The sequence below is a fragment of the Callorhinchus milii genome, unplaced genomic scaffold (genome assembly GCF_018977255.1).
Source record: "Callorhinchus milii isolate IMCB2004 unplaced genomic scaffold, IMCB_Cmil_1.0 Scaffold4, whole genome shotgun sequence".
Lineage (NCBI taxonomy): Eukaryota > Metazoa > Chordata > Chondrichthyes > Chimaeriformes > Callorhinchidae > Callorhinchus > Callorhinchus milii.
This window is the reverse complement of record NW_024704745.1, coordinates 34,632,429-34,648,823: the sequence shown is the minus strand read 5'-3', so window position 1 is coordinate 34,648,823 and position 16,395 is coordinate 34,632,429. Positions and strand designations below refer to the sequence as shown.

General features: G+C 37.6%; 2 protein-coding genes across 2 annotated transcripts in view; one reads left to right on the top strand and one right to left on the bottom strand.

Moving 5' to 3' along the window:
* Positions 1-5,150, top strand: part of dnajc3a (DnaJ (Hsp40) homolog, subfamily C, member 3a) — a 31,219-nt gene extending 26,069 nt beyond the window's left edge. The window contains exons 10-12 of the mRNA XM_007890781.2: positions 16-148; positions 1,407-1,555; positions 2,503-5,150. Of these exons, the coding sequence (XP_007888972.1) occupies positions 16-148; positions 1,407-1,555; positions 2,503-2,666 (446 nt within the window). The 3' untranslated portion in view covers positions 2,667-5,150. The remainder of the gene's footprint in view (positions 1-15; positions 149-1,406; positions 1,556-2,502) is intronic.
* A 4,819-nt stretch (positions 5,151-9,969) lies between these two features.
* The window catches only part of uggt2 (UDP-glucose glycoprotein glucosyltransferase 2), a 130,949-nt gene continuing 124,523 nt past the window's right edge, over positions 9,970-16,395 (bottom strand). The window contains exons 39-40 of the mRNA XM_042334143.1: positions 11,991-12,138; positions 9,970-11,004 (exon numbers count right to left, since the gene is read on the bottom strand). Coding sequence (XP_042190077.1) covers positions 10,982-11,004; positions 11,991-12,138 — 171 coding nt within the window. The 3' untranslated portion in view covers positions 9,970-10,981. The remainder of the gene's footprint in view (positions 11,005-11,990; positions 12,139-16,395) is intronic.

The window sequence follows — 16,395 nt, the reverse complement described above, 5'->3', positions numbered from 1 at the left end:
CTTTGTTTTGTACAGCGGTTAAAGACTATGAAAATGCACGAGATCACAATGATGATGACCAAGGCATAAAAGAAGGGTTGGAAAAGGCACAGAAACTTCTTAAACAATCACAGAAAAAAGATTATTACAAGATATTGGGAGTGAAGAGGTATTTACTGAATGTTATGTTGCTATCTGAAGACCTTGTATCTGGGTGAGACTAGAATTATTTTTAAATAACCCAATTTTAACTGGGGAAAAATAATCATTTCAGTTGCAACAAGAAGAGGTCTGATGGCTGATACACCTATCATTTCCACTGATTCTGTACAATCTATTTCTCCTGTTTAATCTTTACTGGGAAAGTTCTTCATAAAAGGTTGTTTATCTCAAAGTATACATGACGTGTTTTATCATTTAAACTCTGCTGTCTAACCTACAAATCGATTCAACAGATTATTTTGAAGGAGATAATTAACACTGCCTCAGCCACTTACAATGAAGGTCAATTCTGTAGCATCTTTGAGTGTGGGCAAAGAAAGGACTCTTTATTTGTTTTTTAACTTTAAATCTAAATCATTGCAGTTTAAAGTCCATTAATCTATGCCTAAATGCCAGCATTTTAAAGACGTAAAATGTCTTTGTCACGTTTTCTCCCAATTATTTCCACATGATTGTATTGTATTCCAAATGTAGTCTCACCGGTGATCTACAATAGCTTATTTAGTCTTATACTCTTGCCTTTAACATAATTTGTGCACCACTTCAGAGTTACTTAGAAAATCAGTGACTGATGAATAATTTTGCTAAATTAGCAAATTCCCACTAGCTCACTTAGAAAGTGTGAATTGCAATGCTCTTGCCAGTCACTGCTCTGTCCAGCAGAACTTTTCTGTTTATCATCACCATTTGCTTGCTGAGTCAGCTTTTAGTCTGCACTTCCAGCCACTACGCTCTGGAACACTTCCTCTATCCCTCCGCCTTGCCCCTTTCTTCCCTATATTCAGGCTGTGCCTGAAGACCTTCCTCTTCGACCATGCCTACGATCACCCACCCCCCGGCTCAGTTTCCTGCTCCACCACTGTCAAACGCTCTGGGACACTACCCTGCGTGAGGGGTGCTATATAAATGCAAGTTGTTGTTTTAGTCTTTTTAACTAAGTTGCTATTCATTCCATGAGCCTTGCCTTTCCTGACATATCTAAGAAAGAAGCTTCTCATTCTGAATTATATTCAGTGGAAGTGTTCATTCACTACTTTTAGCGTCTCCTTTAGATTCTAAAGAAATTCTAAATCATTGTGGTGTATCTTCAGTTCTGCATACATATTATGTCAAAATCCAAAGATAAAGAAATGTTCATTTGTGATATGTGTGGCTGTGTATGCAGTTCAATATTATATCAATAGGTAACTTATCTGCCTTTTTAGAACTGCCAAGAAACAGGAGATTATAAAAGCGTACAGGAAATTAGCAATGCAGTGGCATCCTGATAACTTCCAGGAAGAAAGGGAAAAGAAACAAGCGGAGAAAAAATTTATTGACATAGCATCTGCAAAAGAAGTGCTCACCGATCCAGGTATCTGGTAATCTCTTTTCCTCTGATTAAATGTCCTGTTAATATGACAATCCAGCCTCATGATACTTTGTTGCAGCCCTGTTTTTTGTGGTAATATTCCTTTATTCAGCATTCTCTAAACTACTTGGTTTTCTTCGGAGGTGGGAAAATGAAATACAGGATCTTTTAAGACAGTCATGTGCCCTTTAACTCAATTAACTCATTTTTACTTCTGTGTTCTTCAGCTTATTCATAGGTGTCATCCTGCTTCATAGCACTCGTCCTGAGTCAGAAGTTTGTGGGCTTAAGTCCCACATCAGGACTTTGAACTCATAGTGTAAGCAACACTCCAATGCAGTGCCAGGAGTGCTGCATTGTTGGAAGTGCCATTGTTTAGGAGACATCAAACCAAGGTCAGGTCTGCCTCTTCACAGGGACATTAAAACTCCCAATGGCATTGCTCAAAAAGAAAGGGAGCTTCTCTCAGTGTCCTGGCCGAGAAACCTCAAGAGAAAGATATTCACTTTATAGTCATGTGAAACATAACTATGCACAAATTGGCTGCCGCATTCACCTCCAGTCACTCCATTCCACAGTTTAAAAAAATTCTGTGAAACGCTTTGAGATATTTCAACAAAGATATATCCCATATTAAATGCAATGATTATTATAACAGGTTAGTTCAATCTGAATTTTTTTAAGTATTAATTTAAGAATGGTAGCATTTCCTGTTCTCTCTAGTGCAGTACAATCATGTCCCGATGTCATAATTTTAGTATACAAAAGGTTAAGTGGGGAGGCATTGTGCGTTCAAAATGCCCACCTCTTTTGAGCAGGATGTATGTCATTCATAATTACAGTAATGCGTTAACACTTCAGCTTCACAAAAAGCAGCCTGTTTTTTTGGTATGATGGTGATGTACTTTCATTCCAGTTCAAATGTTTGTTTCTTCCTTTTATCAATGTAGAGATGAGGAAGAAGTTTGATTCGGGGGAGGATCCTCTGGACCCAGAAAACCAGCAAGGAGGAGGAGGAGGGGGTGGCCAATTTCACAGATCTTGGAACCAATGGCAGGGATTTAATCCTTTTGGCTCAGGAGGACCTTTCAATTTTAAATTCCACTTTAACTAGGTCTGGGAGTATTGATGACTCACCTCAAAAAGAATTCATAAAAATAAGGATGTTGAATTTGATGCAAAAAACCAAGAGAGCTAAAGGTTTCCTATTGTAACTTTTGTTCAGCCAAAAATGTTCAGAATGTATTATTTTCAGATACAAAGGATGGTTCTTTGAAATATTTTCCTTAAATGTAATAAAATACAACCTAATAAAGCAACTTGCCTTATAAATCTTTGCATTCCCATTGAAAGCAATTTAATTCCCCAATAAATATTTTGATCTTTCTAGCTGATGTATATGTATAGTTTTTATTAAACTTTTCTTTAGTCCTTGGATAAATAAATGCCATGAAAGTGGCCTTATGAACTGTTGAGTGAGATTCACTGACTAGGTAACACGTAGTATTGTTGCTGTGGTGCATATTTGCATATCTGAATTCATTTTACACTGTTGACTGCTGTTTTAGCTCACAGTATTGTTTTATAAAGGTCTATTTCAGTTGTTGGCATGTACATGGAAAATTAAATCTAAATAATTATAATAATCCTTACATTTAATTTCGCACCTTATCACGTCTTCTAATTGTTTTGAAAGCAACATTCATTACCAATCAAAACATTGTTGATTGTTTTAATGCTGTGGAAAATTGTGGGTGTACTTTATGTTGCATAATGGTCCTTGGATATCTTGGAGCCCAAGTATTTCTCTAAAGTTTACAAAATCTTAATACTTTTGAAATGTTTGGAAGTCCAGAAACTTTTTAACAGTAGTTGAAGTGTTTATGATGCCAAACTATTCAGTTACTTTCCTTGACATAAAAAAATGCAGTATTTGTTACAAATGAGCACCTCAGAAGACTTAACAAAATGGTGCACAATTTATCATTTGTGGACAGCCCAGTAGAAAAATGATAATCTTAATGTCTGTAGAATTTAAGTTTGAAGCCCCAGACTGTTTGTCATTAGAATCTGCCAACTTCAGCCTCAATGTTGTGGATATTTACCTTTGAGGGAAATGTGTCCAACTCACCATACTAGACTTTGCGCAAGCTACAAATTTCACTGCGTCATAAGCAGAGGTTTTTGGTCGATATCGATAATTCACTTCCACCCCCTTTGGAAACTTTAAAAGCAATGCTGTGGTTATCTTTTTTCCCAGTAAATGATAGGAATGCATCTGCTTTACTGAAAGTACTCTAAAGAATCTTAACTCCAGCAATTGTTACTTATATGTATAATGCATTTGGAAATTGAGGGTGGATTTTTACAAATGCACATATTTGTAGAATGTAAGCAGAATTTGAAGCACATTCTATTGCTATAAGGTAGTTTTGATGTGCAAGGAGGGGCCTCTCGTTATCATTACCTCCAGGGCAATTACTGTGCTACTTCATTTTTATATGTATGCATTGTATCAAGAAAAGTGTCTAAGGGCAATTGGAACAGATTGTATGATTGAAATAGCAATTGTTGCAGTTGTTATGGCAATATGTTTGCTGTAAATCAAACTAACACCTTTCTTGCCTTCCTGTCTATTCACCCATTAGTGATGTGTTCCAGAAGGTTATTGGGACAATGAGCTTGATCTGTGTCCCTATTTTAACAAAACATGAGCTAAGACAACCATTTAAATTTAAGGACAAATGTTGGCATGTCATTTAAATTGGTGTATTCATTTAAAATACCTACTGCATAGATTTTACAGAAGAAAACAGTAATAGTATTGCTAGATTGTTTCTGACAACAATGTACAGTATGGATTGTGCAATAGCAAAGATTTTAAAAAAATGTTATCCTTTTGCAACTTTTCTGCCTCTGTTGTCCTTTATTCAGGTGGATGGGTATTTTGGGTTGAAAATTGGGAAAATATTTTTTCTTTCTCTTCCGTGGAAATGGGTAGCATTGTGATGTTGGAGGACTTCATCTATTGGTATGATCAAGAACCAACAAACCCTGTCTATATAGGCTTCTCAAATTCAATTAGAGTTAAATGTGAGATTTAATCCAGGAGAGTTAACAGTATTGCTAGAACTAATTTGGCCATCTGCCTAATCCATAGCATTTTACCTTATCCATCATATATTTACTAAACGTTTAACTTGAAGATACTTTTAATTTGGTTTTGCGTTATGTGTTACATTTTTTGGGGCGAGAGGTAAAATCTCACATTGTGAAATTAGTTTCAAAAAAAGGAATATTTGTCTTCAATGGGAATTTGGATATACTGACAATTTTACTTACAGCAAAGATCAATTAGTGTTGTACACAAGACTCCAAATATTTTGTATTGCTGCAGAAAAAAACAGTTCAGTTTGAATGCAGGTGGGGAATATGAACCAGTAGACTTACAGTACAACTATCCCACATGATTTTGCACTTTTGTTCTGAAATGTAATTTTGCTATTTGTATTTGCACCTGGTGTTCTGAAGTTTGGGCAGTATTTTTATATGATGTCCATTCAGCACAATTGTAAATAAAGATGTATATCAATTATGATGAATTTGTTCAGAAACTGATTTTCCAAGTTCCAGGCTTAGAATTTAGGTAAATATAATTCATTAGAAAATAAGTGGAAAAACCACAATTGTTAGCTAAAATAATTCACACACCATATACAGGCCTTATAGCACACGTACGTTCTTCCGTGTAGTGTGTACTCATAGTCCCCAATGTAGCTGATCAAATGGAATTTTCTTACATCTGGTCCATTTATTAGAACATTTCAGTGATTTTGCATAATATTAAGCCTTTCAACAATCATCTATCAAAATTATACTGGAATTGCAATTTCCTTCCAAATTCCACTTAACCAAACAAATGGAGATTTAAAAAAAGCTTGCTTTGTAACAGCAGCCATCCATGGAATTTGGCAGAGTTGGTCCTAACCAATACATGATCATAGAGCCTGGTTTCCCAGAATTAACTAATCCATCAATATTCATTTAAAACATTTTTTGGATATATTCCAACTGCTTTCTCTTTCCCTCCAAAAATAATTTGGTCACTCAATCCACGACTGTTTGCAGGATACTGCTTTGTGTAATTGGCTGCCACGTTTTGCCCACAAAATATAGTAAATTCAGTTTACAGTATATTCTGTGAAGTACTCTTGAGACATCTCAGACATGATAAGGCACTATATCAAATGCAAGGTTTATAATTATATGCTGGGTCCACTTTTCTGCCTTGAAATAGCAATCTGCGAAACAGTGGTATTTTGCACAACCCACAGTGATAGATGTGTGTTCTGCAACAAAGATTTTCTCCACAGCCAGTCTGATGGCGGGTAGCCCATTTTAGGCTGACGTATTTCCTGCTAATCTTGGAAAAGTCAGTCAGAACCATCTGAGCACTGACTACTCAGAACAGATAATCCTGGAAATAACTGCTAGAGTACTGTTTAAAAGATACTGGAAATCCAATTACAACAATGTGGAGGTGTTTAGTTTATTCAATGAATGCGCAATGGCCCTTTCCAATTTGTTTTCACACAATTGCTTTGGCAATTTTTAAATAAAATCTCATGGTATTTTCTCAACTCAACATCCATTTCATGAAAACACTATAAAAAAAAGTGCAAATTTAAGATATTTAAAGCAGCTCCGCAAGAGTTCTAGCTGTTTAATGCCGAAACGACTTGAGTTTCGGCTTTAACTTTAAATAGCTGCACTTAATTGTCCACATTTGACATTTTATTAAAAATTGTAAAAGCAATTGTATGGGGGAAAAATAGATAAGAGAAAGCTATTAGGTAGAAGTAGATCATTGCCAATTATATTTTGAGATGTAGAATGGACACATCCAGACATAAATCTTTAATACTTTCATGTTAATGAATTAAGCACTGGCGTACCTTTAAACTGGTCATTCCTTTTCCTAAAAATTAAGGAAAGGGCGTCAATTCAAAACGGATCTGCACCTGACTATTGCATTTTAACTTTAATTGCAATTTAAACTTGTTTAAATAAAAGGAGTTTTAAAATGGTTATTAAATTCTAAGGATCTTAGTTTGCTATCAGGTTTCAATAATAGCTGTAAAAAAGCAAGCAATTTATACACTGCAAATACTTGAAAGGCAATTTCACTTTTAACATTGAAAATTTTTTTTTGTGGTGTTTTTAAACTATTCTCTCCAACCACAGCTTTGCTTAAATGAGTGTAAAACCTTTGATTTCCTCGTATCAGTAGTGAGATATTACACTGATACCAAATTTCTCTATTTTTAGACGAAAATACTTAAACCTGCCACCAGTGATATTATTACAGGTTAAAGTAGGCTTCAAGCATCTGATTCAACTCTCACTGCTTTTCCACATTTGATGCTAGAATAATTGAACACTGAATAAAAAAGGTTTACACATCTGCATTGACTGACATGGTAGAACTTGTTTGTAATGCGATAACTTCAATTAGGCATTCCAAAAAATTATGGATAACTTTCAAAGAGAAAAACTGGCACACATTTACCTCTAAATGTTTCCTTGAGATGAGAACAGGCATTCTAAACGTGGGGAAAGTGATATAATATTTCAAAAGCATTATAGAACTGAAGGAGAGTTAGCATTTGGAATAGAAAGCTCCCATGGAGTTCACACCAAGCACTTTTCGTTTAGGTGCATTTGATCTGTAAGCTAGATCATAAATGATCATAGAGCATTTGATTTAGCTCCTTTCACATTGAGACATCTCAAAACGCTTCACAGGATATATTGTGAAGTGGATTGAGCGAAATCCGGCAGCCAGTAGCACACTGCAATGCCCCACAAACAACCATGGTGGGAGTTACCTATTTTATTTGGGGAATTGTTGGTCAGGACACTATCACTGATAATGAAAACCCCCCTTTCCTGCACTGCATTGGAGAGTCAGCTTTAACTGTGTGATTATAAGTCTTGATGTGGGATAAGGCTGTTGTACTACATTTGTGTTCTGTAAAATTTATAGTAGTGAATCCAACAGAGTTTTGATTTCAACAGTAGAAAAAGGAAGTGTAGGAACTTGTATTTGGAGGAACAGGAGAGCAAGATTAGAATCGTCCTGACATAAAGAGACAGATGAGAAAGGGGAAATAAAAAAAAAATCCACCAGAGGAAACCATCTGTGTGAAATGAATCGTAGGTCCATCAAGCCATACCAATTTGATTTAATTAACAATACATACACATAAGTACTAATGTACTTGAGGTGAATATTTTGGCAGAGGACTTGTATTTCTGACAGTTATCAGTGGGTGCTCTCACCCAAGGTTCCAGTTTAATTCATTCTTCTACAAAAAAACACTCCTGAGGTTTATGAATATAACACAGTTATTAAAAGAGAAAGAACAACAACCCCCACCCTCCCCACTCACCACAAAATTAGCGTCCTAACTCATTTGGTTACATGACTCAGTGGAAGAAGGCATTCTATGTGTAACCTGCAGTGAATAAAAGGTGGTGGTACTGGACTCTTAAAATTGTGTATGTTAAATTTACACTGATGCAGGTCAGTGTTCCCATTATAGATTCAAACAGTTTCACAAAATCACCAGATTGGTTTGGCTGAAAAAGACACTTCGGTCCATATCCTTCCAGAATACTCACTCAATCATCTTCCCGTCATGGCACCAAGCTTTTCTTTTTAAAATGAGGCCAGTAGCTGAACCAACCTCCTGGTAATCCATTCTAGCTGTTAATTATAAAACTATCTCCATGAAATATCAAATTCCACATGTGGGATAGAACAACTTTTTAACAAATTGAAACATGCAACATTCAAATCTAGTAACAGGCTGTATATATTTTTTTGGTCAGCCAGGTGTCTGACACATGCAGAAACCCAACACGGTGCTTAAGAGTATCCAAACCAGAAAGTTGCACATATGCATGTCACATGGGCATGGAAATTTCCCTGTGTTTAGAATGGATTATCCAATCTCTCCTCTCCTCAGATGAATGCACCATCGTTACCTATTCTGGAATGTATTAGGTGTGGAAAAAAGGCAGAAACCAAGTCTTGGAGACCCTAGATATGTGTTGAGGTACTGCTGATGTTTAAGGAGCCAAAATGCATTGCTTGCCATTGCAAGTACAGTCTGGTAAGCTTTTTGCTGTTTGTCCAGGCAGGACCACCTTATCTGTTGCTGCTTTGGCTTTCAGGGTTAATAGGAGCTGAGTGGGAAGAATTCCTCCGAATGTTACTGTCAAGCCTAACTAGCTGATTTATCATCAGGTTTATATGAAATTTCTTTGAAAAAAAAGTTAATAAGAGTATGCTGGGAACTTTTTTTAAATACTGTATGTAATTATCAATTAAACCAATACAATCTGAACAGTTCACTTTAAGCTTTGATTTCAAAACACACATTAAAATAAACAAAATGTGTAAGCATAACATTAAAAAATGTGAATCACCTGTTTATCAACAAAGAAACAAAAACCTACATTATACTTATTCAATGTTGAGAAAATTGAAAACTTATAAGAGAAAACATGTCTTATTTTCTGTTTTGTCCCTCTTTATCCATTATCAGAATTTCAAGCAACTTGTATTGGGTCAGAGGGAAGAGTTGTCCTGGGCACATAGAGCATGAGCTGTTACTGCCAGACTATTAAAGGAATTAAACTAAATGGATTTGATGAAATTACCGACTGCAACTGTAACTCCAAAGAGATTTATTAGTACCAAAGAAACCCTGTGATCAAATCACAAGCATGAACATATGGCTCCATATTTATTGCTTTCTATAAACCTTAGTTTTGGATTCCAACTTCAGACCTCAATCTTAGTTGGGCTGCCCTAATGTAACTTTTTGTTTCCTCCTCAGTCAGACTTATGAACTTGAGTGACGTTATCTATTCAGTACCAAATTAGTTATTTTTGTGAATTTCAAACCTTTAGGAACTTGAATGAAAGTGCGTATCTTAATTTCACTTAATATCCTCACAGCCATCTGATAGACTGATGGGATAAAAATCCTAAATTTAATTCAAATCCAGAACCCAAAGACGAATGGCAAATGTGCTGTTAAAGTGCACTCGGTGCCTGATGCCCCATCCTCATCAGAGTCTTGCCACATAGGAGGCAAGCCCAATACCCTCTCCACCACGGAGAATGTCTTTATGAGGAAGATCTTATGGAGTTTGGAAAAAACTCCCCCCACTGATCGCCAATATATTAACTCTGTAGACCAGTTTTGTGCAAATTTACTTTGCTAAAATACATTACATAATGTTGCTGTAACTACAGTATGAACCCCCAACCCATGGTCAAATCCCTAAATATTTAAATTAAAAATGGAAAGCAATATAATCCAGAAATGAGAGCTCCAGTTTACTAATTGGCAAAATGATAAATTTAATGTAAGATTTTATGTTTTGGCAATTAGTAACAAACACTCCAGAAGATTATGAATAATGTATGCAATAGCCAAGGTTAATGAATACCTGAGATCAACACAACATGATTTACTGTATATTAATCTTTACTACAAGGTAACAGTGGTACAGTTTATTTTATTAGCAGCACCATATGACTGCCCAGAAACATTAGCCAGAAATGTGTACTGTGAATTTTGCTTTTCAAACTACAGATGCAAAGGGAATCGCTGTATCCTAACCATTTAACTTCAACCATTTATGTGCAAGCCACTGAATTAAATTAAGGGCAACAACTCAATAACACTGTTCAACCATACAGAGGATTTCAAGAAGTGGCATCTTATAAGGGCCAAAGTTGAAAGCAACTCATAATATTTCACATCATAAGCCACTTTTAAATATTTTACTGCTAGAAAAATGCCATTAAATACCAGCCATATCTTGGTGACATTAAAAAGCGATGGAAGAAAATCTTGTCACTCTCTGATAACTAGGATTGATTCCCATCAGTGTGTATAAGGTACCAGTTTGTGCACTTAAGTATGTAAATCTTAACCAAGTTTATAATACTGATAATAACTACTTGCTGGGAAAAGTGCNAAAAATATCTGCTTCCAGCACATTATTACAGCACATTAATTTACACCAATGTAGATATCCTGGCAAGAATTTACTTTCAATTCAAATTTGCACTCACTATACCTGACCATTCAGTGTTCTGTTGTCCATATTGAATAATAAATGAGCTCTTAACTTGAAAGGGGAATTGCAGTGCATACCCCAATATCCATGTACATTAGTGTTGTTCAAACAATAGTGCCATACAAATCTGTATAAAACTGTACAGCTTTGTACATAACAACATTTTCAAGTTCTATAGATATAGAAAGTTGCAAGTCTTGTGGTTTCTCTCCAGATTTAGTTGTTATTCATAAAATTTCCAATGAAAGAATAATAATCCCATAGATGCTAAAGTTCATCACGCTTGGGAGCTGGAAAATAAATACAAATTTTATTACATTGTTTTCTTCAAAACTGAATAATATAATATTTGAAAATTGGAATTATAAAACAACATTTGTTCACAGGTATAATAATTTGCTTTTATGACACTTAATAAAGCTCTCTCTTTGCAATTACTACTTTTATATTTAAACATTGTTTGTAATGATCATACTTCAGTTTTATTTCCATGCTTTATCGAAGCCCAAAATTCATCAGACTTAAAATTAGACAACATTAAATTTTAATAAAGTTGTGCTTAATAACATAATAAATTGTTCCACTAATGGGGCTTATAGTTTAAGAATTACTCAGAAAAGACTTTCAAATGAACAATGTGCATATAGTGTATAAAGCAGATTTTTTCCCAAAATGTGTTAATATGTTTAGAGAAAGGAATACACTTTACTGTTTCATTAAAATTTAACTTGTGGTAAAGTAATCCGTATAAATGTAGTGGCACGACTTTTCCCAGTTGACCCTGTTTTACAGTCGCAGAAAAAACCCAAGATGCTTTGGCTTATGAATGGATACAGACAAATTAGACATCAAAGCTTGAGGTCTAATTTGCGAAATTTCTTAACAGATTCCTCAGTAAGGAATCCTATTTGAATTCTCATTGCGTTGCAGAAACTCCACTCTGGAAATAGGTCACATCCTATTTCCCTTGAAAGTAAAGTTCTCTTGGATCAGCATTACATCTGGGTTGTTAGGTAAGAGTCACCATTGGTGAGATTCAGATTCCCTAAGGAATCCCATTGAAAAATACCATCAATTAGACTCCAGTATTTAATGGCTCCCTTATTAATTGCATTTGGATGAAAGTATTTAAGCTAGAATTAGATATTCAATTTAAAAATATCTGAAAATGAGTAAAGCTTTATTAACCCACATTGTACAGCAGGATGGCAATCACACTGTATTGATATTTGTTGATTTTTATTTTAAAGAAGAATCCTGAATCTTATGATCTTACCTGGAGGCTTTGTTTTCGGAGTGGCAATCTTTTTCTGTTCTTCGATTTGTTTTAGGAAGTGCTTTATTTCATGATCATATTCTGCCCACTCAGGCACAATACGCAAAGCAGCCTCCAGTTTTGGTTCTTTGGTCTTGGGATTGTTGCACTAAAATAATGTGAAATGGAACTGTTTTTCCCCATACCATATTTAAAGTTGCAAAATAAACAATACACAGTTTAACAGAACACAATCTGTTCTCTCTTAAAATACTTCTTATTGAAGTCATTTTTTCTTCCTAATCCTTTCCTTCAGACTCCCATTACTAGACCATGATAGAGTGCAGACAACAAGTTCTTTGTCACCTGCTCTAGAATTAGGCCTTTGTGGGGGTTCCTGACAGTGGCACCAGGGTTACTCTACACAAACACTTCCTTCTACATTTCGAAATCGTTCAAAAACATTTTGAAAACGAGCACTGGCAGCATCTCCATCCATGGATGCCCACCCATCTCATTGAGCCACTCTGGATCCTTGACGTCTTGTTTGACCCTCAACAGTCCTTTCCACCCCACATCCGTGCCATGACCCGCTCTGCCTTCCCCCGCCTCTGCAATATCGCTCGGCTCCACCACTGAATCGCACCGCAGGCCGTCAAAAATCTCATTCACGCATTTATTACATCTAGGGAGGACTACATCAACTCCCTGCTTGTTAGCCTTTCACTCCACTGACTGCAGATCATCCAGAAATCTGCAGCTTGTGTCCTCTCCCGTACCAGGCTCCGTGACTCTTCTCCCTCACCCTCAACCGGCTGCACTGTCTCCCCATCCCCCAGAGGATAGACTTCAAAATCCTCATCCTTGCCTTCAAGGCCCTCCATGGCCTTGCTTCTTCCTACCTCTGTGACCTGCTAACCCTATATCAACCTGTCTGCTCCCTTCGCTCAGCAAGCTCCGGCCTGCTCCATGTCCCCCGCCTGGCCCACCCCACCATCGGTGGTTGGGCCTTCAGTTTCTCTTCCTCCGCCCTTTGAAACATCATCCTAAAGTCCCTTCACCTTGCTCCCTCCCTTGCCTTCTTCAAATCACATCGCAAGAACCTCCTCTTCGAACGCACATTCGACCAACCTCCTACCCCTACCTGTCCTCCACACCCCCAATCCCAACCCCCTGCTTGGGTCCAAATCACTGACTGTCCAGTGCCTTGGGACATCCTCCCATGTGAAAGGCGCTATATAAATGTAATTTGTTGTTGTTATTTCTATTACTCTAAAAGAGAAGGCAGTTTCTCCCAGTGTTCTGGTCAACAATCCCTCAAATAAAGTTGGTCATTCACTTCATGGCTGTCTGTGACATGGCTGTGCGGAATTTGGCTGCTGCATTCACCCACAAAATACACAGTCACTACACTTTACAGTATATTATTACATTTCGGTTCTTCTGATCCAACTTTGCTCTTCCCTTAAGGGGAAAACTATATTGCAGGCAAAGCCATATCCTATCACTCCATGCTTGATGGAAGAGCATATCACTGCCCCCAATACAAATCCTTAGTTAAAGCAATCACGTTCCTTCACAATTGGCACAATGTCCAGTCTTCCTTATTCTTTGTCCCTGTAGTTGGTCAGCCCCATGTTTCTACCATCTGAATTAGATAAACTTTTTCTCCTTTCCTTTCATTCAAAGTTGTCTAGATTAATGTTCATGTGTATAGGAAAATGTTCTTCTAGTACTTTCAGTGAGGTTTACATTGAAGCGGGGAGGTGGATGTGGCCATAGGCACATTTGAAGAGGTAGGTAAAGAGAGTGCAAGGCAGAGGGATTGAGGCTGGGAGTTTAAAGAGAGGTGTAGGGAAGTCTGCTTTTAATAAAATTGCTCCTTCACTTCATGACTGTTTGTGGGACATTGCTGGGTGCAAATTGACTGTCACATTCGCCCACAAAACACAGTCACTCCTTTTTACAGTATATCTTGTGAAATGCTTTGGGACGTGCTCTTGATGTGAAAGACGTTTTATCAAATGTAAGGATTATTATATTTATAATAAATCAGTTAGCGATTTATAGAGCTAAGTATTCTGTCCAAATGGAATAAAACATTCATCTGCCCGGCAATTGTTTCCTATGGAAACAAATCTTGAATCAAAACCCATTTCTAAGCAGAAGTCAGTTATTTAGACTGCAGACTTCACCTCCTGTCACTTCAATGATCAAACAGGAGAAGCACAGCAAACATAATATCTTCCACGGCATTCTCCTGAGGATTGCTGCCACATGTCTGCAGGATCTGGTCTTTCAGACAATTATTGGACAGCAAATAAGAACCAGTCTCAACAAAACAGTCATACATTAAGTATGCTGCAGTCCTAAGAGATTCATACACACAATACGATTTAGGCTAAGATGGCCAAAATCTTAATTCCTTTGGGAAATTAGTAATTTGTTCCCCCGAGTTGCAGCATTCTGGGTTGCAATTGTTGCAGTGTTCTGAAGCTGCAACATTTTGAGAGTTATTAGAAGTGATTAAAAGCTAATTATTATATGTACCTGGCAAGTATATTTAATTAAGTACTTTTAAACATTAGTGAGATATTTTAAAGAATAAAGATTGAAGACTGCAAAGATGGCCGCAGACATGACCACAGAGTGAATAAGTTCCTGAAAGTGAAGGCAAAACAATCTTCTTATCCCAGCTATCTTGATCATGTATGTTTATCAGGCTACCAACTGAGCCAGGCAGCCAAGCTGATACAAAACCAGATTAATACAATACAAATTTACAGTTATTTTGCATCTTTCACGTCAAGAGGATGTCCCAAAGCACTGGGCAGTCTGACGTTTTCACTTGAGCTGGGAATGAGGGCGAAGGGGGTGGGAGGAGAGGAAGGAAAGACAGCCAAAAGCACAGGAAGGTCTTGAGGCAGATCTTGAAGGAGGCGAAGGAAGGGGTGAGTCAAAAGGACTCTGGAAGCTTCAGACAGCGAGGGCAGAGAAGCTAAAAGCTCCACTGTCGATGGGGCAGCAGGCAGGATAAGGGATGTGAAGCAGCAAAGTGCTCACTGAGTGGAACAAGTAGGTGGGTTGGTAGGGTTTGAGGAGGTCTCAGAGCTATGGTGGGGCAATACCATGGAGGGGTTGAAAGATTAGAGTGAGAATCTTGAACTCGATCCCCTGAGATGGGAATCCAGTGGAGCAAGGCGCGGATAGGCATGACAGGCTCACACAGTCTAGATTGGGAAAGGACACGAACTGCAGAATTCTGTAGAGTTTGCAGCTTGTGAAGGGAAGAAACAGGTAATCAGCTGAGCAGAGTTTGTGTAATCTAGCCCGGAAGTGACGAAAGCAAGGATTAGGGTTTTGCTGGCTCAAGGGGAGAGGTAGTAGTGGAGATGGCCAACACTACTGAGGTGGGGAAAGCTGAGCGGATCAGAGCACGAATGTAAGGTTTAAAGGACAGTTGAGGATCGAACAAGATCCTGAGGTTCCGCACAGGCTTCACAAAGCTGAGTGTGCATCCAAGTAGTTTGATGTCATAAACACCTGTGTTGAGAAGGCGCTGGCAGGAGAGACTTGTTGATTTCAACTAAAAAAAGTTAGCTCTCATCAAAGACTTTATGTCAAAGAGACAATCAGTCATGACAGCAGTGGTCCTGGAATCAAGGATGGAGGCAGAGAGATAGAGTTGGGTGTCATTCGCATACTTTGTGGAGTATGCGAATGATACCCAACTCTGTGGAGTCCTGTAGCTCAGTGGTTGGAGCACTCGCTTTGCAAGCGAGAGACCTGAGTTCAGTTCCAGGCAGGGCGAAACCTTGGGCAAGTTTCCTTACTCCACACGCCTAATAATAATCCCTCCAAAACCAAAAACAATAATAAATTGGTCATTTTCAATCCACGACTGTTTGTGGGACATTGTTGTGCGCAATTGGCTGCCGCGTTCGCCCACAAATATACAGTCAATTCACTTTGCAGTGTGTTCTGTGCAGCGCTTTGGGACGTCCTCCCAACGTGAAAAGCGCTACATCAAATGCAAGGATTATTATTATTATTATTATACTTGAAGTTAACCCCATGTCTGTGGATGACATCACTGAGTAGGAGCGTGTAGATTAAAAAAACTTTGCAGAATAAGTGAGTATGAATTGCAAAGGAGAGGAAACTGAAGTCTTAATTTACAGCAGCACTGGCAGGAATAATAATCCTTGCATTTGATATAGCATTTTTCATGTCGTCTTCTAGACGTCTCTAAAGCTCTTCACAGCATATACCATAAAGTGAAATGGGAATGAAAGTGAAGTGGATCACAGAACATCAACAATAACATTTGACAGCATTGAGTAGCAGGCAGTTGTAGCTTCTGTACAAAAGCCCAATAGTCTGTTATTGCTCAACGGATATTTGACTTTCAACTAACTCCAGAATC